The sequence below is a fragment of the Gigantopelta aegis genome, chromosome 4 (assembly GCF_016097555.1).
Source record: "Gigantopelta aegis isolate Gae_Host chromosome 4, Gae_host_genome, whole genome shotgun sequence".
NCBI lineage: Eukaryota > Metazoa > Mollusca > Gastropoda > Neomphalida > Peltospiridae > Gigantopelta > Gigantopelta aegis.
In genome coordinates this window covers 63098321-63126172 of record NC_054702.1, presented here as the reverse complement: position 1 = coordinate 63126172, position 27852 = coordinate 63098321, and the positions used below count along the sequence as shown (strand labels likewise).

Genomic DNA, 27852 nt, shown 5'->3' with positions numbered 1-27852 from the left:
CCAATAAATGTACCTCTTGACTGCACATTCTAATGTATTGTCACACACAGCTGCGAAGCAAACCTCACTAGGCTCCATGTATTGCACAAATAACATTGTACAATGATCTACACAGTCGAATGACCCAGAGATTAAATTGTAATCAAACGACACCAGCGCGATCGATCTAGGATCAATCCCCGTCGGTGGGCCTATTGGGCTATTTATCGTTCCAGCCAGGGCTCCACAACTGGTGTAACACAGACCGTGGTATGTACTATCCTGTCTGTGGAATGGTGCATATAAAAGATCCCCTGTTGCTAATCGAAAAGAGTAGCCCATAAAGCGGCGATAGCGGGTTTCCTCTCTCATTATATGTGTGGTCCTTAACCATATGTCCGACGCCATATAACCGTAAATAAAATATGTTGAGTGCGTCGTTAAATAAAACATTTCCTTCCTTCCTTCCTTCAAACGACACCAAAGCTCTCCCTACAGACGTATTTATATGTTATTTAATTATAGGCATATGTGTGATCATTCCGTAGTGGTAAAGCACTCGCTTAATGCGCGGTCGGTTTGGGATCGATCCCCATCAGTAGACCCATTAGGCTATTTCTCGCTCCAACCAGTGCACCACGACTGGTATATTAAAGGCCGTGGTATGTACTACCCTGTATGTGGGTTGGTGCATATAAAAGATCCCTTGCTGCTAATCGAAAAGAGTAGACAATGAAGTGGCGACAGCGGGTTTCCTTCCTCAAATATCTGTGTGGTCCTCAACCTCTGATGCTATATAACCGTAAATAAAATGTGTTGAGTGCGTCGTTAAATAAAACATTTTCTTTCCTTTTTATTATCGTGTAAAATATGACGCAAGTGAGATATACATTTTCCTTAGTATGGTAAGAAAAAAAAAAACCCAGCAAAAACAAATAGAATCTGTGGAAAGTTCATCCAGACCGAGCGGAAAAACGTCCGCTAGACTGGTTTATGCGCTTCACGGTAAACCAAATAGTCACGTTGGGAACCAATCAAATAGTTCGCGAACGTTAGCGAAACGTTTGCTGGCTGAACTTGGGGCTGGTGTCTTCCGTGGCTGTCTACAGACATAGATAGCTATACAGCTGGCATTGTTAGTGTGCTGACCCCACCCTCGCTACGCCACTGTTTTGTAAACACTTGATTTTGGGGGAACTTTCGAAGGGGTAGGTGCACATCCAACACCCTCGTCTTGAATCCACGCTTGCAGTCCTTCGGGAGCAGTTCTTATGGTTAAATTTTCGAAATAAAACTGACTTAACACAATTAATGAACCTCTTCATCCTCACGCACGCAACGTATTTTATGTGTGCCCGTCACATGTGCGATATGGGATTTTGAAAACTTTAATATGATAGAAAAAACCCATACAATTTTGTTTTAATATTTAGCTCCAGTTATACTCCTAATTTTATGTTATATGGTGAATTTGGAAGAAAACACCCTGTACTTGATAAGATACGGTAGAATGGTTTGTTTTGGGTCTCGACGTCTAATAGGTAAAAGTACAAAATTATCCATGTGCATTTATAAACTAACGTATAACAATGTATGGGATGCACAGTGTTTTATGTCTATGTCACATTTAAAAAGAACTGTAAAATTACAACTAGAAAACCATTTTACTCAAAACTGGCATAGTAGCATTACCGAATCAGGAATATGTTCCACATACATACTCTTTGAAGAGAAAATGGAATTTGAAAGTTATTTTAACATCTTAAATAAGAAACATTATATTACTTTTCTCCCATTTCGTCTATCTACGGTAGTCATTTCTTACCAATTGAGAAAGGTAGAGGGTCAAGGGTTCTGAGAGAACAAAGGACATGTACATTATGTAATATAGCCGATATCGGAGATGAGTTTCATTATCTCATTATATGTAATAAACTTAAAGAGACGTTCCTGAGTTTGCTGCACTTTTTAAGATGTTATCGACTAACAAAGACTTTTTAACGATTGTAATTAAATATCAAATATATTTTTATGCATAAAATATTAGTGGCTGTATATTAAACGTGTTTCTGGTCGTTTATATTTGTACTAGGTTAAATTTTATTTTATTTCCAAAAATATCCAGTTTGGGTTTCTTACTAATATTAAGACGACCAGAAACACATTGAATATACAGACAGTGATATTCTAAACAAGAAAATATATTTAATATGCAAGTTTAATCGTAGAAATATTTCATTAGTCGGAAACATCTTACAATGCAGCAAACTCAGGAATGTCCCTTTAAAGACGCGCGAATGAGACTATTAAACAAAGATTATTGTATGAGACCTAATGTGATTCAAATGAAAGAACTCTTCAACTGCAAACATGTCAGTACTTTTTAAAAAAGTGTGTGAATTTATTAACATTATAAAGAGTAACTTTTCCTCCTGAAAACCTATTTCATTTTGCATGATTTCTTGTTATTGAGGAGTTGCTTTAATTTGTATCTATTTATGTTAGATATATACTATACAAAGATGATTTGCAAACTTGACGTATGTGTATGTATATTTATTTATTTGTTATATGTATATAATCCTCTGATCGTGTGATGCTACTTGTTGCTGGCCTTGAGCGAAATAAAGATCTGTTCTGAGGAGTTTTTATTATTATTTTGTATCTATTTATGTTCATATTTATAATATAGAGATATGACTCTTGCAATCTTGACGTATGTGTATGTATATTTATTTGTTATATGTATATAATCCTCTGATGCTGCCTGTTAGTGACCTTGTGCAAAATAAAGATCTGTTCTGTTCTGTTCTGTTCTGTTCTGTTCTGTTATGTAACCCCATAACACGGCATGGGGTGGGACGTAGCCCAGTGGTAAAGCGCTCGCTTTTTGTTTGTTTTGTTTTGTTAATGTTATATTGAATTCCTATTCACTATTTGTTTTATTTAAATACGCAAGAAAACAAATACAAACCCAAACAGATTTCATAATTTATAATGTAAAATGCACAAAGTTTTGGGGTTGGGTTTTTTTTCTTCAAATTTTAAACAAATCTCTATATGGTTTGAATGCGACTTGTTTCTGCTATCAATACCTATTAAAACAGAGGCAGATCTAGGGGGAGCCCAGGGGCCCGCCCCCCCCCCCCCCAATTTTGTCAGTTATAATTTAATTATATATATTTTATTTTTATTTTTTTTACAATGCCTCTCCAAACTTCCCTCAAAGTTCCCTTGGCATTCCGCCTCAGGTCATTTGGGGGCCCCTAAATGGATTTTCTGGACCGGTCACTGTTAAAGCTATTTACTTCGTAAAATAATTACTCTATGGTGTGTTTCCAAACAATGCTACTCTTCATCTTCTTATCAACAGATATCACAGTTTGATGTATAATTAAGAACGATTGTAAAATATAGATGTTAGGCCAGAGGTTTCGAGGTTTTTAGACCGGCCTCGGTGGCGTAGTGGTCAGGCCATCGGTCTACAGGCTGGTAGGTACTGGGTGCGGATCCCAGTCGAGGCATGGGATTTTTAATCCAGATACCGACTCCAAACCCTGAGTGAGTACTCCGCAAGGCTCAATGGGTAGGTGTAAACCACTTGCACCGACCAGTGATCCATAACTGGTTCAACAAAGGCCATGGTTTGTGCTATCCTGCCTGTGGGAAGCGCAAATAAAAGATCCCTTGCTGCTAATCGGAAAGAGTAGCCCATGTAGTGGCGACAGCGGGTTTTCTCTCAAACTCTGTGTAGTCCTTAACCATATGTCTGACGCCATATAACCGTAAATAAAATGTGTTGAATGCGTCGTTAAATAAAACATTTCTTTCTTTCTTTCGAGGTTTTTGGAGGGGTTATTTTTTTTACGGATTTGTTTTTTTTTGTCAATCCGTCAAATCTCTTGCCAGTTTTTAACACTAAAAATCATTTCACATACAATATTATGCGTCTTAAAGATTTTGAATTTTAAAAAAATGTGTATGTACTGAACAAAAAATTACAATCTGATTAAAATTAGCTCTACTGGTCTACCAGTAGATCTAACAGCATTGCATGGATTCCCATGTCCAGGTGACTTTCGTCTGTAAATAATAATTTAAATATCAACCAATCACATTTCGCCTTCTATAACGTTATTTGGGAGCATGCAAATTCTAAACTTATCTGGCGATACTATTTATGCGGCCTAATTCACAAAGGCCTCTTAGGTTCTGCTAGACAACAAAGTATCCTCTTTGCAAGTATTTTAGCATTGCACTGCGAGATAGCAAAGTTGCGAGAGTTTAGTGAATTAGGCCCCAGGTGTTTAATTTATTTTTCATAGAACTGAATCAATCTTCAATCTTACATTGCAAATTATCTATTTTATAAAATAAAACATGTTTTAATGCATTGTCGAGATCGGTCTGGTGAGATATAAATTTGTTTTTATTTTTTGTTTAACGAAACCACTAGAGCACATTGATTAATTAATCATCAGCTATTGGATTTCAGACATCAGAGGAAACCCGCTACATTAATGCAGCAAGGGATCTTTTATATGTGCACTTACCCACAGACAGGAAAGCACATACCACGACCTTTAACCAGTTGTGGTATACTGATTAGGTGAGATACAAAGCTACTTCAAAGATTTTTTTTCCTACGGACTACCAATATTTAAGACACAAATTTATATCTCGAACTCTCAACTTGATTTCGACTTATTATCTCTAGGGTGCGGAATTTAGATGTCGGTAGAGTTATTTGATTACAGGAACGAATCTCCTCAGTGGATCATTTTCTGAATGTTTTTTCCCGTCCCAACCAGTGTCCTATGGCTGGTATATCAAAAGCCTATCAAAGTGCATATAAAAGATCCCTTGCTGCTACTGGAAACATTATCTCGAGCTATTGATTTATTATGTCGAACGCTTAACATTTTAACTCTCATCATCAAGTATGTCCTCATCTTTTGCAAATTCTCTGTTTTGGCTGGGCGTGGACGGAGTTTAGCTCAGTCGGTTGAGTGCTCGCCTGAGGTGCTTGCATCGCAGGATCGACCCACCTTGGTGGATCCATTCAACTGGCGCACACTGTTCGATATTTCGGCTGCATGCCTCGCCTCGCCAGCTGTGATGTCAAACGTCAGAGCTCGGTGACAGCTGTACGTACACACATACACGCTACAGTTATCGATCGGCCGCGCGTTCTGTCTTAACTTTAAATCGAAACATATTTTATTGCATATAAGGTACAAATGGATCGGGCACAAGTTATCCAACTTACGAGGCCCTCTCCTAATAACATGCAATAATGACAATAACGGCGACTACAACTATTACAAGAATATACAAATATATTTATATATCTATATTTATTATATACATAGCAATGAAATATATAGATCTACGGAAACCATAAAAGTCATATCCGGTGAAAAGTCATATTTTCACTGTATTTTAGCTAGTCGTATTTACTTGTAAAAGTGCATGATTAAATTATCTCCCTTCGTCTCGGTTCTTCGTATTTAAATTTGATGATTACCAATGCATCTGATCGTATTTGAAAAATAAAAAACGTAATTTAAACAACTGTACCTATAAAAAAGGGATACGAAGTGCAATTACGATAAAATATCTAAAACGAATTGAATACGAAGCTAAATAATGATGACACAATGTAGTGTCATCGAGTGTAAGTGTAAGAATTTAACGGCATTCGACTCGTTTTGTTTTTGTCAGGTATGTTTGCACCGCAGTATTGTTAAATAAATGTTAATAAAGATAAATTTTAATCAAATTTCTTTTTAAAAGTCTATGGTAAAGTACATTTTCTGGCAAAGTTCCATAGGAAGAAATATATCATGGCGTTACGTGTTTTCGATAGGATAAGCGAAAGATATTACCAAAAAGCGAAAGATATTGTCACAAATTAGGAAATATGTATATAATAAATGGACTTTTTCATGGTATTTTTCCCAATACGATTTTTCTGTCAAAATATGGTTTTCACACATCACGAGTTGACATAAAAATCGTATTTGAAAAACAACCATGAAATAGCCTCTATATATTCAAAGAGAAGTATATACATGAGAGAAAAACAAAACACAGAAAAAATAATAAAAATGAATGAAAAAATGATGAAGGAAAGCAAACGAAGGTGATTCATTTTCCAATCAGACAACCCAATTTATAAAATATTCTTAGCAGACAGGTTCCTGCGTAACTGATTTAGAATTAATTAGACATTATTATTATTATTATCATTATCATCATTATCATTATCATTGTCACGGGGATTCTATAATACCCGTAACTGAATAAAACACGATTGTCCAAATATCTCTCCTAACTGTATATCTATTAGATCTCTCTGTAACGGGCAGTTCAAAACCGCTTTGGCTCGTCTAGGTATGATCAGAAATAAGATCTTATATAAAGTATATATTATTATAGCACGTTTAGTTCACTAGAAAACACAACAAAAACACAATACACTTTGGAATCTGTATTAACCTACGCTGACAAATGTACTGCCGCAGTAGTTAATTAATAACAACAATAATAACAACCCAGAACTGATCACTTAATTAGTTAATCTCTAGGTGTCTAGTTTACACAATATGCTAATCACTTCACCGTGACACAACACCCGCACGTGTGATAATTGAGAAACGCTTCTAGGAGAAGTTAATTAATAAAGGAATTACCACTCTATTCCTAACTGGTTAATTTTTAATTAACCCTTACTACTCGTTCAGTAACGTGTGATAACTGAGAAACGGTAACACACACGCGTGCGATAATGGAGAACCGCTTCCAGGGGAACTTAATTAATAAAGGAATTACAACACTATTCCTAACTGGTTAATTTCTAATTAACCCTAACTACTCATTCAATAACCTTGTAACACAGAATTAATACTGGTACCTATCACAATAAAGACAATAACCTACAGTTTACCTAGGTCTTCTAGGATGACTGGCTAAGCTTTATATTACCAAATACTCGTATAATGTTAGAACAAAAAGTCTACGATTTACTTCGTCAGATGACCGAAGACACTGTCTAAAGAATATTGGTATAATACAGTATTAAAATATTTAAAAGTCACATCAATCACATCAAGGTTATACAACAGAGCAGAAATAAGATATTTACCAAAGTCCAAACGGACAACGTTCCCGGGAAGCCTTCCTTTTTGGTTCTCCCCGAGATCTCTCAACCCTAGCTATTTATTATAAAACAGAATATCGCCTGGGGGTACAAGGCGGTCCTCCCCCTATCATCTGATATTCCACCTTTCCCAGAGTCGGTATATTTCTCTCTGATCGTCAGTCTGGCTGTCGCCAACCGCGAGCAATCCCCTGGCCATAAACAGCACTACCGGAGATATTACGTAACTACTAGCCACATAGCCTCCACACCTGCTCTGGGTGTGTATTAGAAAAGCTCGATGACCGTCGCGCAGAAGTATTACGTAACAAGTTGCCCACCTGGCTAAGTGCAGGCGAAAACAATTAAGAGCATGTACCGTCACAATCATTATCATTATTAATATTCAAAACGCTGTGTTTGTTTAATATATGTATGTACAATATAGAATATTTGTTTGTTAATAGTATCATTTACAACAGTACTGTCATACAAATTGCAGATTAACCGGTGCAAACGTTTTCAAAAAATCTAAAAGAAGTTGTCTCTGTTAGGTAAAAAGATTACATTAAAAGAAATAATGATAGCAGTTTTCAGAGTGGGATCCGCAATTACAAGCGGGATCTGGTATAAGTCCACAACGATATAAGTCGGCATATAAAGTAATGCAACCATGTCTTAATCTAGTGTGGGAGATATTTTCCTTTCGATTTCCATATGAATATAATGAAATTACCTTGCAGCTCTGGAGTGCTACTGTTTTTTTGAAAGTGGAAATTCCTTGTAATATGTAATTGTTTATCCAACTAAGTAAACATCCTGTAATACCGTAGCGCTCTAGTTTGTAAATTAAACCTTTGTGCTAGACTCCGTCAAAAGCTATAGACATATCACAGAACACTGCACAAAAATGTTCCTTGTTATCGAGAGATTCACATAATGTTGTATATAGTTAAATTAACTGATATAAAGCGCTATACTTAGGGCGGTAAGCACATTGAAACTCGTAAAAGAGATTGTTAGATATGAAACAATTATAAAGATTTGTTTAAAAACGATTCTTTCAAATATTTTCCCAACACATAATATGGGTCTTTAGTTTGTGGGATAACTTCGGTCTCCTTTTTGAAATAGTGGTTTTACATTAGCTAGTTTCCAGTTCGTAGGAAATGTCGATAAATGAAGTGATTTATCGAATAATAACTGTAGTGGTAATCCTATAGAATTTACTACTTGTTTTAAAAGTTTGTGGATAATGTCATCGGGACCACATGCTTTATTGGAAGGTAGAGATTTAATTATATCAGCAATTTCTTGAATAGTTACATGTAAACACTCTAGTTGATTTATGCATCGTTTCTCAAAAAAGGGAAGTGCTTTGTTTGTATCGTCTACAGTTGAAATTGATATAAAATACTTATTTAACGTTTCCGCATTTTCAAAGTCGGAAAATTACACAGATAGATTATCAGTGGGGGTTTTCAAAGGTGGTATGATCCTATTATGTTTTGTTGATTTTGTAAGTAGTTTCATACATTGCCAACAAGTAGTTTTGTTTTTGGAGTATAAATCTCTTAATTTACTATTTAAGGTATTTGTGTATTCTTCGTTTGCTATTTGTTTTTTAAGATTATTAACTTTATTTCTTTGGTTTTTGTATTTTCGCTCATCTGTAGGTCTTTTTGATCTCATAGCCTTTTTCCGCAGTCTTTCTCTTATTCTTATATCTTTCCTCAATGCACTATTAAACCACGGTTTAGCATTAGGACGGATAATAGCTGTGTAATGAGGTACACATTCTGTTATATGCTGTTTTAGTATTGTTGAAATATATCACACGCCTCGTTAATATTTTCCGCGGTCGGTCTGGGATCGATCCCCGTCTGTGGGCCCATTGGGCTATTTCTCGTTCCAGCCAGTGCACCACGACTGGTATATCAAAGGCCGTGGTATATGTTATCCTGTCTGTGGGATGGTGCATATAAAAGATCCCTTGCTGCTAATCGGAAAGAGTAGCCCATGAAGTGGCGACAGCGGGTTTCCTCTCTCAATATCTGTGTGGTCCGTAACCATATGTCTGACGCCATATAACCGACCATCGGTCTACAGGCTGGTAGGTACTGGGTTCGGATCCCAGTCGAGGCATGGGATTTTTAATCCAGATACCGACTCCAAAGCCCGAGTGAGTGCTCCGCAAGGCTCAATGGGTAGGTGTAAACTGCTAATCGAAAAAAAAAAAGTGGCCCATGTAGTGGCGACAGCGGGTTTCCTCTCAAAATCTGTGTGGTACTTAACCATATGTCTGACGCCATATAACCGTAAATAAAATGTGTTGAGTGCGTCGTTAAATAAAACATTTCTTTCTTTCTTTCTTTCCTAAGTAGCGATAAGACCCCTCCCCCCCCCCCCCCCCCCTCCAGGAGAGATCGGCTAAGAGTGTGTCTTAATTCAAAATAAAATATGACGTTATAGCGTTATTATTAGCCTGTATGATTGAAATTTAATTATAAGTATTGTCTGTTCTTTTTTCTTCTCTTTTTTTGGACCTGTAGACCACACTTTTCACTTTGTCTTGTTCATTTAGAATTTGTAATGTAAAACATAACAAAGTTACAATATTGTTATGCATACATCCATTATTACTAATTAACAATGCGTGCTTAATGCATGCTAAATTGTTTAACAAAATCAATGTCTCAAATGATAAAATAATAGTATAGTGTAAAATGTATTATGTATTGGTTTGTTTCTGTTTATCACGGGCTGTTAAAATATAAATCATTTAATGACAGTAGCTTTTTTATATATCATTATACTTTGAAAAACCCACACCCACACACAGTTAAAAGGACATTCCTGAGTTTGTTGCATTTTTTAAAGAGGTTACCGACTAACCGAGACTTTTTAACGATTGTAATTACTTTTCTGCATAAAATATTAGTGACTATATATTAAACATGTTTCTGATGTTCTAATATCTGTACAAAGTTAAATTTCATTTTATTTTCTAAAATGTGTTTTTTCGTACGTACGAAATTATTTAAAGACAAAATCCAGTTTGGGCTTCTTACAAATATTAAGACGGCCAGAAACACATTGAATATACAGACACTGATATTCTAAACAAAACAATATATTTAATATGGAAGTTTAATCGTAAAAATATTTTATTAGTCGGAAACATCTTACAATGCAGCAAACTCAGGAATGTCCCTTTAAATTATGAAATCAAAAACACCTGTGACGGGCTCTGACATTCTTCAAGCATTTTCCCCTGCGCGTGCTGTAACCTCACCGTGGTGCAGGGGTGTAACATTCTCTTTGAGAATGGCCAATACAGCACAAATCCCCTTGTTTTCTTCGAGATATTTTGAATAAAAGTCAATATCTATCTGTGATATTTGTATGTTTGCACAGTTCTTTACACTGTGTTTTTATTTAAATCTTGAATTTTTATATTGATGTTGCTCATCACTTACTGTTTTTGCATTTACCATAGTTTGACACCCAATAGCCGATGTATTTTTCGTGCTGGGGTGTCATCATTCATTCATTCATTCATTCATTCATTCATTCATTCTTTAAGCATTCGTTTGTCATCATTCGTAAAGTTGTATTTTCAATAACAGCGTACCTATTCTGTACACTAGTTACGGATTTGTATATCTTGTATAGTTCGTTGTAAAAATGACTATTGATTTGACAATACATTCGCTGTTAAATATCTTTGTGAAAACATAATTAAAATTGCATTAATTTGTAAACTCTGTGGGCCCCAGGGTTCTGATTAGGCTATATATTTAGTTTTAACCGAAAGTACTTATTTTTCTTCTTAATGTGAATAACTAAACGGACACATTTTGATAGCTCTGTTTATTATCGTCTCCACTCGAACAGACAGGGCATGTTTGTTCAATAATCAGGGGTGTGGGCTGGTGAGGGGTTCCCCCCCCCCCCCCCCCCCCCCCCCCCCCAGCTGAAGCAAATGGTCCGCTTTCAGAACTAAAATATACTGGTTTATACATATCGAGTTTCTGGTGGTGCAAAAACAAACAAAAAAAGGGTCCACTTGGTTCATATTCGACCCCCCTCCCCCCAGGTCCAGATCACGCTACGCCCCTGATAATGCATCTACAGTCCCTCCCACAGGGATCGCATTTTTTTCATACTATGTAATTTAATACACGTTATTTATTTCCGAGCCGATTGATTTGTAAATTGCACACACAAATTGTGATTCTGTGTTATTACCAAACTGATATTATTTACATAAAACATTTGAATAAAATGTTGGGACGGACTATACATTTTGATCATCTAGCGAATACTACACTACCTACATCTGTGCTCGTAACGAAACCGAAACGAAGGTTTGTTTACGGATTTCATTCTCGTGATTTTGATAATTATGAAGTCATCGGAATTGCCCAGTATTGTCTATTTAAAAGCATTTCGCCGTTCAGTTATTGTCCTTAGTAGCTCTGTGTTATTTAGTCTGTTAAAATTTGATCATAGCCGACGTTGAGATAATATACAATACAACCATGTCAGACCAGCTGTCAAACATATTCAATGTCTTTGTGAAGGGAATAGAAGGAAAAACCAGAACTTTACAAATACACACGGTAAGTATGAATCAGGAAAGGTACAGAATATTTCCTTAAAAGTACTTTCCCTTAGAAAGGAAGGTATTTTTTTTTAAAGAAAATTAACGATAATATCCATTAATTCACTCACCAGGTACTGTAATTCAGAAAAGCAATTTTTAAAAAAAGAGTTAAAAAATTAAAATTAAATGTCAACAATATTTTTTTTTTTTAATGAATAAAAGGAACATGAAGTTAACAAATGGCGTAAGATTCGTGATGATTATGAATATGTTATCAGCATATTCATTATTCAATTCGGTATCTCTACACAAGACTCATTCCCAATGCGGTTATGATAGATGTGAAGGTATACCGCCATGATTTACTGCCAAGTGGGGTTTTTACAGAGAGAACTAATCTTAACCATAATATATGATTCCAACTCAGTCTGTAAGAGGTCTGCCACTTTTATAGAACGTGCCAGTATATTTGCCAATTTAAAAAAAAAAAATTGCGGATTCCGTAAATGGATTCTCAATGCACGAAGACATGTGCACAGAATGTAGTATTTCAAGCAAGGAAATATTTTACAGAAATATTGCTTAAATTAGTCTACGGCAAAGTACCTTTAACGAGACATCGGCACTTTTTAAATTTTAGGGGATGGAGGTAGGCCAGTGGTGAATAGTCCAGGTAGATATGAAAAACTGCATTTTTTTTTCTAAAGCGATCGCCTAGTGCGCGGTCGGTCTGGGATCGATCCCCGTCAGTGGGTCCATTGTGGTATTTATTGTTCTAGCCTGGTATATCAAAGACCGTATGGGCTATCCTGTCTAGAGGAAGGCGCATATAAAAGATCCCTACCTACTAATGGGAAAATGTAGTGGTTTTCCTCTCTAAGAGTTTGTCAGAATTAGCAAATGTTTAACATCCAATAGCCGATGATTAATAAATCCATGTGCTTTAGTGGTGTCATTAAACAAAACAAACTAACTTCTTAAAATTAATTTGGTCGTCCAGTATTGAAACCGAAACGAGGGTTTACTTACTAACCTGGAAATTCCATCGCATGATATTTATAACTATGATGTCCTCGGAGTTGCCCAGTATTTTCTGTCTGAACGCATATCGCCTATCATTTATTGACATTTGTATATGTTTGTTCTCTGGCCGGCCTTGGTGGTGTCGTGGTTAAGCAATAGGTACAGGGTTCGCAGCCTGGTACCGGCTCCCACCCAGAGCGAGTTTTAACGACTCAGTGGGTAAGGTGTAAGACCCCTACACCCTCTTCTCTCTCACTAACCACTAACACCTAACAAATAACCCTCTGCCCTGGACAAACAGCCTAGATAGCTAAGGTGTGTGCCCAGGTGAGCGAAAATGACTTGAAATCAAATTATATGTTTGTTCTTTAGTGACAAAATAGACATTGACAAAAGTAGACAACGACAATCATATCTAACCACCATTTAAATATGTTCGATATAATGTTATTGGGTTGGTTTGTTTGCTTTGTTTTGGGGGGTTTTTTGCTCTTTTTTTTTTTTTTTTTTTGCTTCTTCTTTTTTTGTTATTTGGAAATATGATCGACAGAGATAAAGATGGGGAACTCGCTGCCGCCATATGGGCAGTAAGGGTTCCTTTTAATACAGTTTCTCATAGACAAGACGGTACATGATGTACCAGTCGTGGAGCACTGGTCGATACGCTAGATTCACTGAGGGGGGTCGTTCCTAGGACCCAACGTACCCCATGCGAGCGCTTTACCACCGAGCTACATCTCGCCAGGATTAGAAAGGGAAATTAAAGCACTACCACTACAAATTATACCCCACCAAGTTTTTGCTTATCATATATAATTTATTAACACCTCTGAAATGACAACTATAAAACTGTATTTGAATTATAACAGTGGCGTAGCGAGGGGGATACTGTGGCCATGCCCCCCCCCCCTCAATTAAACCTTTTTTAAACTATTAAATTTTATAAAATCATACATGCATGCATACATACATACATACATACATACATACATACATACATACATACATACATACACACACATACATACATACACGTAAGCGGAATCGACCGCGTAGCTTGTAGGCCCCATGCAGTTATACCGGTCGTGCGTTTACACGTGTTTGGCGTCTATTTTACGTAGAAAATTGCATCATTACGGAAGATGGAGCATTTTAAAGACGAAAGAAAATGAAATATGTGTATTTCTAACTATATTTGGTGTACTATAATAGTAACAAGAATTGTGGTTTAGTTGTAGATTCCTCATTAGCTCAAAAGGTATCCTGGCAAGTCTGTAAAGTTGCGGACAATTCGGTGACATAGGTTCGAGTCCCAGCTACGGAATGGGACAATTTGTGTGGCCAGAAAGGATTTAATTATCCCCTGCACTAGTGCGTTAATATCTATGTATGTAACAGTCAACCTCGACATACATACAATATATAGATATTCATACATAGTGTGGGTTGGCCACCAATATGGCTTACCCACCCCCACCCCCACCCCAACCTAACATAAAATCCTGGCTATGCCAGTCAATTATGATGACCTATTACTATATATATATATATATATATATATATATATATATATATATATATATATATATATATATATAATGTATAACAGGCATAATTAACTTTATATGTAATTTAGATTTCTGTTATCTTTTTCTTTCTTTTTCTTTTTTTTGTCATTGCTAAGGACGCCTCTATAGACGAACTGATGAACAAGATATCGAAGATCAATGGAATTCCCATAAAAGACCAGCGTATTCTGTATACGAGTAAGAATATAGTAATATACTTGTTCTGTTTTCATGTTAATTAACTTTCATGTATTATATGTATGGTTGAGTATTGTAAAATCGAGAGTATTGCAAGTTCGAGACTCGGCAATTTTCGTAAAAATCACGAGTATGCTCGCGCTTCAACCGTTTTTTTCTTCTAATAAACCATCAGACGAGCAACCAAGACGTTACAAACAACTTTTCTGTGAAATAATACGATTCAAACAGGTATAACTAGAACAAAATGTTTGTTTACCTACTTTTTAACTGTTTTCACTGATTCCTGTTTTCACCACGGAAACGAAAGCCAGCATTATAAAAAAATACATGTAGACAAAAATAGTTTGGGTTGGATGGCAAAAATGACAGCTTTCGGTCACGTGACACATTTGTAAGGCCACGATAAAGTAATTAAATGGGTACTAACACAAATAAAGCACTGACAGATTACATGAGAGTGGGTTCTAATGCCAGAAATTCAATTTTTAATGATTTCTAACTATTGACTACTAAAAGCCTTTTTCATTTTAGATAGCTTTATATGATATTGTAATAAATTAAGATAATTTACTTATTTGTATTACAATATTTTTTTTTTACAGACCAAAACAAATAAACAAAAACCAGGATATAGGTCATACTCGCCATCCAGTTTAACAAATGCTTACTTAGCAGTGAAAGATGAAAACTTACCTGTACTAACAGCCGCCAAACGATATGGTATTCCCCAAACTACACTCAGAGACAGGGTAGATGGCAGAATTCATATTGACTGTACTGTTATGGGCAGAACACCAATACTAACATTAGATGAAGAGGCCAAACTGGTACAGCATTTGCAGGATGTTACGAAATATAGCTATGGTTATACCAGACAAGAAGTAGTAGATATTGTTTCAGACTATGCGGCTATTCTTCAAGAGAGGCCTCAAAACAAACCGCTTACATTAAACTGGTTTAATTGTTTTATAAAAAGGTGCCCAGACATGCGTGTAGTAAAGCCAAGGGCTTTGGAATTTCAGAGAGAGCCAAAAGCGCGTCTGTGTTTAAATTGAGGCCTATTTGGATCAAATAGAAAAAGTCCTCACAAAATACAATCTGAATGATAAACCCCATTTGATTTTTAATGTAGATGAGAAAGGCATTTCCCAAAACCATACCCCTTCTTACATTGTTGGGGGAAGAGACTATTACTCACAGTTTGTCACCACTGGTAAATCCAAGATGACAACAATCACAGGATGTGGTAGTACCAGTGGCATGGCCATTCCACCATACTTTGTATTTGCGGGTGTACGACTCGTACCTGATCTGATGAAGAATGCTAGCCCATGTGCTTCTGGGAGACATGTCACAAACCGGCTGGTCAAACGCACAGATATTTAAAAATATCTACAGCAACATTTTATTAAATATATTCCTTGCAGAGAGCCTGGGCAACATCTGCTATTACTACTCGATGGACATAAAAGTCATGTGTCCATTGATCTTGTTAAATGGACAAAAGAAAATGATATCATCATGTTCATTCTTCCTGCACACACATCTCACATACTGCAACCAATGGACGTGGCGTGTTATGGTCCACTGCAAAAAATCTACAATAACGAATGTCATAAACTGATGAGAGAAACACCAGCAACGGTAACTCGATATGATAGCTGTAGCTTGGCTTGTAAATCATAGTCAAAGGCGCTGTCTGCAGAAAATCTTGTCAGCATTCCGGAAGACGGGAGTATACCCTATTGATCGGACGGCTATTAACCATGAATTTCTTCAGCCAGCTGCTCTCTTCCAAAATGAAAATGAGGACACTGAAATCATGGAAATCGGCGATGTCCAAGATGAAACCGAGGTCACCATGAACAATGAAACTGGGGATACTGAAGTCAAGAAAATCAGCCATGTACAGGATGAAATTGAGGTCATTACGAACAGTGAAAATGAAATCAACGGAACAGAGTCGCCTACTGAATTTTTTGCTTCTAAACTTTGCAATCTAAAAAACTCAAAATCTTTAAAGAAACAAATAAAGAAGCGCAAATCACTGAGTAAAATTGTTGCAGGTAAAGCCATCACCGAAAGCCCCACTGGACACGCAATGTCTGAATACCTGCAGTTAAGTGATGTTTGTAAACCATCAAAAGGAAAGGCAATTATAAAAAAAAAAGCTTCAGAAACGAAACCAGTTTCCACTTCCCCACAACCTGGCCCATCTCATTTGAATGTAGCATGTGATGTGTCTGATGATAGTGAACTTGATGAGAGTGAAAAATGCTGCATTTGTAACCTATTTACCCCTACTGAAGTCAGATAGAGTGTCTCACTCGTTTTCACAAAGTGGGTACAGTGTGATATGTGTTCCCACTGGGTACATTTAATGTACTGCACCAAAGAAAGAGTGATCAGGAGAGGTGCTCGATTCCTTTGCCCTCACTGTATGTCCAGCAGCCTAAACAATGAACAATAAATGACATGTCACGTCAGATTTTGATCTTTTCCACAGAGGTCACCATTTAAAAGTTTGTTTCATTATTCATTGCTTTATGAATTTTACTGTCCTTTTTATCAGTTGGTTAAAAAAAAGGAGGGTTTTTTTTATAATAAAAAGACGTGTAATAAAATGCTCCAGAAATAAAACATTTCTTTTAAGTGGCCTCAATTGAATGTGACGTCATAGAAAGTAACACTGCGTTTACTCTCGACTTTACAATACTCTAACCGGACGCCATTTGTTTTAGGGGGAGTGTGTTTGGAACAATGTTTAATATATCAGCAGTGTTGCAGTGGACTTTGTTTTCGTTTGACTTTACTATAAACATATTTATGTACAGGTAAGTAACATTTCTATTGTTGTCAGTTTCAAAGTATGGCCCTTCCGATCAAGTCAAACCTTAGAGTCTCGTATTTATAATACTCAACTGTATATGAAGGAAAATGTAGAACATTCTAAGCAGGTAAAGTCCGAACCAAATTGTTAAATACTGCGATAAATTACTTTCCTGCCTTTAATTACCGTTAAATTTTCCCCAAGATTTTGTCCAGACACAAGTTTTGAAAAAACCCATTACAGTGACACAGATTCCACATATGAGACTGTAACGATGTCACCAGTATTGCCCTATGCGATCTCAGCGAAGTCGATATAGGTGACATAGTTATCATCCAGTATGTGGAATCTGTGTCATTGTAATGTTGGGGTGAGGTTTTTTTCAAGATTTCTGTCTGGACAAAATGTAGGTAAAAATCTAACGAAAAATAAAGGTAGGAGAGCAATTTATCGTAGTTGTTAACATTGTTGTTCGGACTTTGGTCCAGAGAAAGTCTGGGTCCATACCGTTCGTATTGTCGTAGTCTATAGAACAACTCCATGTTGGACTCCAGGCGCGGATTCCTATTGCTCGATGGGCTCACGACGACAGGAAAACGTTTCTACTTATCGCTACTAATATACTACTTTCATTTAAGTATTTAAATGTAGACTCCTGTCCTGCAAAAATTTCTGGGTCCGTGCCTGGATTTCCTTTTTAAAAAATGCAGTTATCTATATTTAGATCGATAAAGGTGTTACTATAATTGTAACATCACTGCATCACTGTAACAACTTTTTTTCATTATAATCTTGGAGTCACCGTATCATTGATAACTTGTATATCAGATCTGTGTATAGGATGCATATAGATAAGGGGTAGGAATCCCCTTAGTCACACGGACACCAACTATGCTTCATTTGAGATCTGTATTAGGTTCGTTCACTGATCTACATACAGAGATTCAAAACGATAATGGCATCCAAATTAAGCTTTCTGATAAATGGGATAAGTTCAACTTCCTAACAGTCAGTCTACTACTTGTATCGTGCGATATTCCTTCTGCTGGTATCTCCGTATCACAACTGCGATACAGCACGGAATGCTCATTATGTGCCGATTTCAAACAACGCCATATCATTTTAGCTCAGATGCTAATCCCTGATTGTGATTTTCCACATATGACTGTTCATCTTTTTGGTGACAATATTGTACATATTTTGTATATATATATATAAACAACAGGTTTGATCACTACTGACTGTACTCATGGCGGGTGCCAACCATGGGACAGAATATGCTCACTTTTCGCGAACACCTCATACCATAACTGTTTTAATTTATCAGTGTTTATCATTACAAGTGTCTCTGTATATGGCGGAGATCAGTCTTATCCAGGTCGAAGCAATCTTGAAATGCAAGCTGGTTAGGAAGGAGGTTTCGTCCAAAGTGGGGGGGGAGGGGGGATGACAGTCTACCTATAGACAAAGCACGTGCCAGTGAATCATGATAACATACACGAACTTGTAAAATTATCTCTTTGACTCTGCTTTGTACAGAGAAATGATTTGTATACGTCCGTCTATGTAAACATTATGGACCGAATATACGAAGCCTGTTTTTTTGTTAAACGCAGGTGTTTAAGCATTGTAAATGTATGTAGTTGCAAGATATAAACAGGCTTCGTAAATTCGGCCTTTTATCTGCAAAGCAATGTCCATAACAAATTTAAACCTAATAACTTAAATTACTAGTAAAATTGTTTCGTTACTGGAAAGCTTTACGGGACAAAATTGTGCGCGTCCAAGGGATTGAACGCTTTCGGTCTGATAAGACTAATCTACTTGTACGAAACGCAAGTTCTCTACGCATCGAGCAAACACATTACAATTTCGACATACCAGAGTTAGTTATGCATGTGGCATTGATTAATTTGTATGCATTTATCATAGCTGCGTGTAAATAGCGAAATATGATACTTGAAACTCTGTGTATGCGCCATGAAGAATGTTTAAATAATAACACACACACCAACATATTGATTAATCAGCGAATGTAAAGTACGAATCTGTGCACGTAACGAAACCAAAACGAGGGTTTACTTACTAACCTGGAAATTCCATCGCATGATATTTATAACTATGATGTCATCGGAATTGCCCAGTAATTTCTATCTGAACGCATATCGCCTATCAGTTATTGACACTGTATATGTTTGTTCTCTGGCCGGCCTCGGTGGTGTCGTGGTTAAGCCATAGGTACAGGGTTCGCAACCCGGTACCGGCTCCCACCCAGAGCGAGTTTTAACGACTCAGTGGGTAAGGTGTAACACCACTACAGCTTCTTCTCTGTCACTAACCACTAACCAACAAACCTCTAACCCACTGTCCTGGACAGACAGCCCAGATAGCTGAGGTATGTGCCCAGGTGAGCGTGCTTGAACGATAATTGGATATAATCGCGAAAATAACTTGAAATCAAATTAAATGTTTATTCTTTAGTGACAAAATAGACAATGACAAAAGTAGACAACGACAACCATATCTAACCACCATTTAAATATGTTCGATATAATGTTATTGGGTTGCTTGCTCTTTTTGTTTTGGTTTGCTAGCTTTTTTTCTTCTTTTTTTCTCTTTTTTCTGTTTTTTGTTTTTTGTTTTTTGTTATTTCGAAATATGGTCGACAGATAAAAAGATGGGAAACCCGCTGCCGCCACATAGGCTGCTGTTACCGATACAGCAGCAAGGAGCACTGGTCAATACGCTAGATTCACTTAGGGGGGGTCGTTCCTAGGAGCGCTTTACCACCGAGCTACATCTCGCTAGGATTAGAAAGGGAAATTAAAGCACTACCACTACAAATTATACCCCACCAAGTTTTTGCTTATTATACATAATTTCTTAACACCTCTGAAAAGACTTATAAAACTGTAGCGGGTGGGGGGGGGGGATACTGTCCAAGGGGTTGGGGTGGGTGGCAGTCTACCTATAGACAAAGCACGTGCTAGTGAATCATGATAACATTCACGACCTTGAAAAACTATCTCTTTGACTCTGCTTTGTACAGAGAACTGATTTTTATACGCCCGTCTATGATGGGTCGTATTATGATATGGCGTTGTCCGTCCGTACGTCCGTACGTCAGTCTGTTAAAAAAAATTCTTATCCGGACCATATCTTGCGTACAGATGCATACAGGACTATCAAACCTCACGTGTAGGAACAACTTGGGATGGCGGTGTGTCGCGTACTATTCAAGGGCACTATCACCTAATTTTCACGGTCTACTGCACATAACAGTAAATCCTTGTCCGGACCATATCTTGCATACAGTTGCATACAGGACCTTCAAACCTCACATGTAGGACCAACTTGGGATGGCGGTGTGTCGTGTGCTATTACTAGGTCACGGTGACCTATTTTTCACCGTTTACTGCACATAACAGTAAATCCTTGTCCGGATCATATCTTGCATACAGATGCATACAGGACAATCAAACCTCACATGTAAGAACAATTTGGGATGGTGGTCTGTCACATACTATTACTAGGTCACTGTGACCTACTTTTCACGGTCTACTGCACATAACAGTAAATCGTTGTCCGGACCATGTTTTGCATATAGATACATACAGGACCATCAAACCTCACGTAGGAACAACTTGGGATGGTGGTTTGTTGCATTCTGTTAATAGATCACTGTGACCTACTTTTCATGGTCTGTTGCACATAACAGTAAATCGTTGTCCGGACCATATCTTGCATACAGATACATATAGGACCATCAAACCTCGCATGTAGGAACAACTTGGGATGGTGGTTTGTCGCGTACTATTAATAGGTCACTGTGAACTACCGTTCACGGTCTACTACACATAACAGTAAATGCTTGTCCGGATCATATCTTGCATACAGATGCAAACAGGACCATCAAACCTTACATGTAGGAACAACGTGGGATGTTGGTGTGTCACATACAATTACTAGATCAATGTGATAGAAATAAATCAAATAATATGTCTATATTCACATAATTAGAATTGAATCATACCCGTAACATATTCATTAATATCTATGATTTTCCATCAAACTCCTGACGGGCGTATCATGTACATCACCGGTACTCTTGTTAAAAAAACAAATTGTATTAACGGTTTTGTGTTTTTGAGATTAAGCCGATTTTGTTGCAGGGTTCCAGCTGGAATATGGCTGTGACAAGTATTTGTCAGACTACAAGATGCAAAACAATTCTACAGTCTATGTAGTGTTACGACTTTTGGGAGGGTCAGACATTGAAGGCTCAACTTGGACTAAGAAACTGGACGAGGATGTTACCCTTACGGACGCGCCTGACATGATCACCTGGGATGATGATCCAAACAGCCAACGGGCAAAGATGCCGTGTGGCCATGCCATTGGTAAGAAAAGTAAAATTTACAATACAAAATTCGTATAAATCGTCTGCCTCTTCCTTTTGTTTCTTTGTTTTTATTGTGTTTTTTTATTATTTTTATTATTATTTTCGTGTGTGTGTTTTTGTATGTTTTTTGTTTGTAATTCTATTTGTGGTGGTGGTGTTTTTGTTGTTGTTTTTTGGGGAGTGGGGATTTCTATATTATTTTTTGTTTTCTTTTGGTTTGGTGGTGTTTAGATTCTGTCTGTTTAGGGGGTTTTGTTCTTTTTTCTTCTTCTCTTTTATGTTATTTCATTCGTTGACTTGTTTTGTTATTTATTACATAACTGAGCATTTAGATATTAGTCAATGTATTAATTGAACCAAAAATAGAGTATGTTTAAACCTTGGAAGACGATATTACCTCCAAAAATTGCAAGATCGCGAACTACATTTTATAATATCAACATTATGTACACCGAGTGGTCCCGTAAGTGGAGCAGCACTCACTAGAACTGCATTCAGTCAACACATTACATGATCAGGCACTATAAGGTGAAAAGCATTAAACAGAGAAAACTTATTAAAAGTAGTTTCTTCTTTATGTTAGAACTAGAAGGAACTTACATGTATCTTGAGGATTAAAATTAATTTGTTCACTCCCCACTGATTGTTTTCCGTAATTAATTACATTTCTGTAGTTATTTGGGTGGGTTTTTTTTTACTTGGTAGCATACATTCGATATGGTACTGGCCTCGGTGGCAGCCCGGGACCAACTCCCACTCAGAGCGTGTTTTAACAGTTTAATGGGGAGTGTAAGGCCCCTATGATGGTCTTAACGTTATTTTCCCCTTTTTTAATCTGTGTGAATGGGTGACTTGGTTATTTTTAGGGGCTGGATGTAGCCAAGTTGTAAAGCACTCGCTTTTTCTCCTTTCAGCCAGACCTGCCTCGGTGGCGTCGTGGTAGGCCATCGGTCTACAGGCTGGTAGGTACTGGGTTCGGTTCCCAGTCGAGGCATGGGATTTTTAATCCAGATACCGACTCCAAACCCTGAGTGAGTGCTCCGCAAGGCTCAATGGGTAGGTGTAAACCACTTGCACCGACCAGTGATCCATAACTGGTTGAACAAAGGCCATGGTTTGTGCTATCCTGCCTGTGGGAAGCGCAACTAAAAGATCCCTTGCTGCTAATCGGAAGAGTAGCCCATGTAGTGGCGACAGCGGGTTTCCTCTCAAAATCTATGTGGTCCTTAACCATATGTCTGACGCCATATAACCGTAAATAAAATGTGTTGAGTGCGTCGTTAAATAAAACATATCTTTCTTTCCTTTCAGCCAGTGCACAATGACTGGTATATCAAAGGCCGTGGTATGTGCTATCCATCTGTGGGATGATGCATATAAGAGATCCCTTGCTACCAATGGAAACATGTAGCAGGTGTCCTCTCTAAGACTATCCAATAGCTGATGATTAATAAATCATTGTGTTCTAGTGGTGTCGTTAAACAAAACAAACTTTTTCTTTTTGCTTGTGTTCACGTTCATGTATAAATGTGCGAAACATCTGTTGAGGGGCATTGGCAATGTCAGGCACTGAGCACAGGGCGGAGGTGCCTGAACCTAAAGTGGATATGTAATTGAGTGAATTACTAGTAAGTAATTTATTTTTAAATTGTTTTGACAGGGCCAGAATCCTTAACTGCATATTGTCGAAGTCTGCTGGATGTCGAGAAGTTCCAGTTCGTCTGTCCGTATGTAGGCAATGATGGATCCTGCGGCAAAGAGTGGCCATACTTTATTGTCCGTCGACTTGCAGTTTTAAGAGAAGAAGAAAAAATCACGTTTGAAAGAAAAATATGTGAAAACTATATGCGTAAAGCACATGGTATTCAGAACTGTCCCAAATGTCACTCCCTTTGCGAAAGGGTTAAGAGCACAGATCGCCGTATCGTGTGTTCGCTGTGCTCCAAGAATGGGCCTAAGTATGAATTCTGTTGGTTCTGTCTTCTTCCTTGGACCGGAAGTGGAACGAACGACTGCGGAAACCATGAATGCACGGGAAAAGACCCACGGTTAAAGATCCTTCGTGATGCGCCCAAGAAATGTATCATTGGCGTTGCCAATTGCCCGTCACTGCGAGCGTGCCCTTCTTGCGGAATGCTCATAGAACACACCGACGCCTGCAAACACATGAAGTGTTCCTGTGACCAGAGGTTCTGCTTCATCTGTCTGAAGAAGGCTGATGGTGGTCGCTATCAGTGTGGGTCCTACAACACCCCGTGTTCTGTCGCTGCAGTCCAAAAGGCTATTCCTGGTTGTTGACATTGAGAGTCGATTCCTGATTTATTCTTATCAGCTTCGAGTATTTAGACTTGCGTGTGTTCCTTATAATAACTATTACCCTTTGGAATGATAATACTAGAAATCCAATTGAAGAGTTTTCTTTCAGTGATTGGCAAATGAAACATTGTAACAGTGATCATCTACTAAAATACTAGCATATATGTGTTTCAAATGTGGAATGTAAAAGATTGTATGGCCTAATCAGCTACAGTATCTAATCAATGTATTTGTAGAACTTTGATCGCTTTCAACATACAAACGTTTCATTTTAATAAAGGCACTAAATTTAACGGTATATCATTATTATATGGTTATTTGCGTGAATACAGGGCTTGTTTAATTGTTGTTATTTTTGTGCAGCTTTTAACTCTTTTTTTTTCTTTTTTCTTTTTTTTTTTTTTTTTTTTTTTTTTTTTTTTTTTTTTTTTTTTTTTTTTTTTTTCTTTTTTTTTGGCACGAAGATATGATTGTATAGGCACGCTTGATAAAATAATAAAAGTTAATGGCTACTAATTACTGTTGTTTTAATTACCTATAGACTATAGACTTTCATATAGTAGTATTCAGCATAGATATACTTTGGCACATTGTATTTCCTTGTGTTTTAGAAAAGAAGGGCCGCTAGCTTAACACATTGTTTAATCAAGTGTGTGTAATTGCGTGTGTGTGTGATTGCGTGCGTGCGTGTGTGCGTGTGTGTGTGTGTGTCTGTCTGGGTTGTTATGACCTATCTTCAAGGCGTTTTGGGAAGTCCGCAGGAATTTGTTTAAAATGTTAATAAGACCTGTTGGCATATAATAAAGTAAAGGTAGGATCTATCATAAAGTATGTTAACATTTATAGAGGTTGAGACTGAATGAGATCGAGAGCGCGAACACTAGATGTCCTAAAATCCATTTTCCTACATTCTATAAGCAAAATCCATCTTTACAGATGCCGATAAATGCCACTATTTTAAATGCATTTTTCACGATGTATAGCTGAATATATAAACATTATAATCATGTACCAAATTGTTGGATCAAAATACAGAATCACATACCAGAACTTTGTTTTCCCATGCTGTTTATTGCACGAGTTTATAGCGCGCAAGAATATCCAAAATAGTATTGGTAGTAAATCTTAAGGCAGAGATAAATTTTACTTGTAGAATACAGGAAATTGCATTTCAGGACATCTGGTTTTCAAAATTATACGGGGGAGCATACACTCTCCCCCCCCCCCCCCCCCCTCGAACCCCTTGGAAACTTTGCTTTGCGCCTTCGATCTCAGTCAGCCTCCCCTCCCCACAATATCTACTTGCTTCCGCCGTGCCTGATATTAAATAAATATTTTATATAAATGTTAGGCACTATAGACGATGAATAAATAACATGGGAAAACTAATGGTATGTGAGTCTGTATTTATTGCATTACTATAGTAATAATAAATGGTTATATACTCTTCAAACAAAGTAGGGGAACCTGAAATATTAATGTTAATATCAACTATTAGACCGAACATACGTTTTGACCATAGACATCTTAGTAAAGAACGTTCAGCTCTGTTTATCAGCACACCGAAACAGTCGATAGTTTTCACGTGCATCACGCAGTTGTCCCGTACACATGCGTGGGATGTCATTCTTGATTTTGACAATTTCCAGGAAGGTCGATTAAAGGGACATTCCTGAGTTTGCTCCATTGTAAGATGTTTCCGACTAATAAAATATTTCTACTATTACACTTACATATTAAATATATTTTCTTGTTTAGAATATCAGTGTGTGTATATTCAGTGTGTTTCTGGTCGTCTTGATATTTGTAAGAAGCCCAAACTGGATTCTGTCTTCAAATAGTTTCGTACGTACGAAAAAAAGACATATTTTAGGAAATAAAATGAAATTTAATCTAGTACAAATATTGGAACTATCAGAAACACGTTTAATATACAGCCACTAATATTTTATGCAGAAAAATATATTTGATATGCAATTACAATCGTTAAAAAGTCTCTGTTAGTCGATAATATCTTAAACATTGCAGCAAACTCAGGAATGTCCCTTTAATTATTGTGGAACATTATTTCTGTCAATCTTTTTTCATTTTGTTGATCATACAGTTGTTATTGCTTTGTTTTTAGTCATTTTTATTGTTTGAATTTGCGATTTACTGATTTACGTCAACTTTCAAATTTCACTTCTAACCTCAATCGTCCTTCAAGATCTTTGGTGGTCATAAAACCTTCTGTAATACTGAACTACCGGTTGTAATGTTTACCCAATTAATTCACTATTATCATATAACCATTCCCCACAGCTAATATACCTTACAATTTTGGCAATTGTAAATTCTTATTAGAGTTCCCCCACTTTTTTTGAAGAGTATATAATAAAATGATATAATTACTTACAATGAACAACTGTACGATCCAATCAAATAATTCATAATAATTCAAACAATCGCAAATATTATGAATACATATTAATAAACTGTAACAAAACAATCCAATTATTATTTAGGACTTTGTATAAAACAGTTACCTGGTTTGATTCCTTACACTTGGTAGCGCATTTATATCAATTCTAAAGGGGTTCGGGACATGCTACCGCGGAATAATTTTAAAACTTAATATTCTAAAATCAAATGTCCTGCTTTCTATAGGTAAAATTAATCGTGGCAAACGCCAGTATTTTAAATATGTAAAGCTAACATATGCTTAAACAGGCGAATACGTGTCAAAACAGTTGTAAGATCTAGATTCAGGTGGGGGTGGTGGGTAGGGGAGTGCAAACTTACTGACGCCATATAACCGTAAATAAAGTCTGTTGAGTGCGTCGTTCAATAAAACATTTCCTTCCTTCCCTGCACAATCGCCCCCCACCCCCCACCCCCCACCCCCCACCCCCCCCTGGACGCCAACGAAGACGTCGCTAGCCCAGTTTAATGAATAAACTACCTTGCATAGGAGCAGAAAGTGAATCACTATTTGATGTGTGCTCTGTACGTTTGCGCAAGTGCTATGATGTACCCATGTGACACTGTCTAGTGTTATATAGAGGATATATATATAGTTCCAGAGATATCTCCTACAACAGCCTTTAATGGATGATAATACATATTTGTTTGCCTTTACAATTACGAAGTAAAAGTCGAGGTATAGGTATTATGCAATCTTGCCGACGACGGCGTAGGGGCCTAGCTGGGGATTTCCAGGTGGTACGCAGACTCTTTCGGCGATGGAATAAAACATAGAGCATACACGCATTTACATCACATATTTTAATATAAAAGAAATATTTGTAATCTCAGGTGGTACGCAGCTGCGTATCTACGTATATGGAAGCTAGGCCCCTGCGAACTCAAATCTTGCGTTAAAATTTCGCTACCCATCCCCCTTCCCCTGCCCCCATTCTCGAGGAAAAGTTTGTTTTATTTAACGACACCACTAGAGCACATTGATTAATTAATCATCGGCTATTGGATGTCAAACATTTAGTAATTCTGACACGTAGTCATCAGAGGAAAGCCTCTACATTTGTCCATTAGCAGCATGGGATCTTTTATATGCACTTTTTACCGCAGACAGGAAAACACATACCAGGTGTGGTGCACTGGGTGGAATTAGGAAACAATCCAATCAGTTGAATGGATCCACCGAGGTGGTTTGATCCGCGACGCAAGTACCATAGACGAGCACTCATCCGACTGAGCTAAATCCCACTCTCCACTTTCCATTCTCGAGGATGAAAATGACGTGTTTTGTGTTACTCTATTTAAATAAAGGTAAAGATATCACTT

General features: G+C 37.2%; 1 protein-coding gene across 1 annotated transcript; it reads left to right on the top strand.

Moving 5' to 3' along the window:
- The first annotated feature begins 11610 nt into the window (after positions 1 to 11610).
- LOC121372174 (E3 ubiquitin-protein ligase ARIH1-like) lies at positions 11611 to 24586 on the top strand. Its single transcript, XM_041498456.1, has 4 exons — positions 11611 to 11745; positions 14437 to 14518; positions 21524 to 21751; positions 23414 to 24586. Exons 1-4 carry the CDS (start codon positions 11665 to 11667, stop codon positions 24049 to 24051), a joined length of 1029 nt encoding a protein of 342 aa, XP_041354390.1. The 5' UTR covers positions 11611 to 11664; the 3' UTR covers positions 24052 to 24586.
- Positions 24587 to 27852: the final 3266 nt, after the last annotated feature.

Excerpts from the sequence above, each read along its gene's own strand:
- LOC121372174 (XM_041498456.1), top strand. The coding sequence starts at position 11,665 with ATGTCAGACCAGCTGTCAAACATATTCAATGTCTTTGTGAAGGGAATA. Across the intron at positions 11,746-14,436 it reads GAACTTTACAAATACACACG|GACGCCTCTATAGACGAACT; the intron begins GTAAGTATGAAT and ends GTCATTGCTAAG. Across the intron at positions 14,519-21,523 it reads CCAGCGTATTCTGTATACGA|GGTTCCAGCTGGAATATGGC; the intron begins GTAAGAATATAG and ends ATTTTGTTGCAG.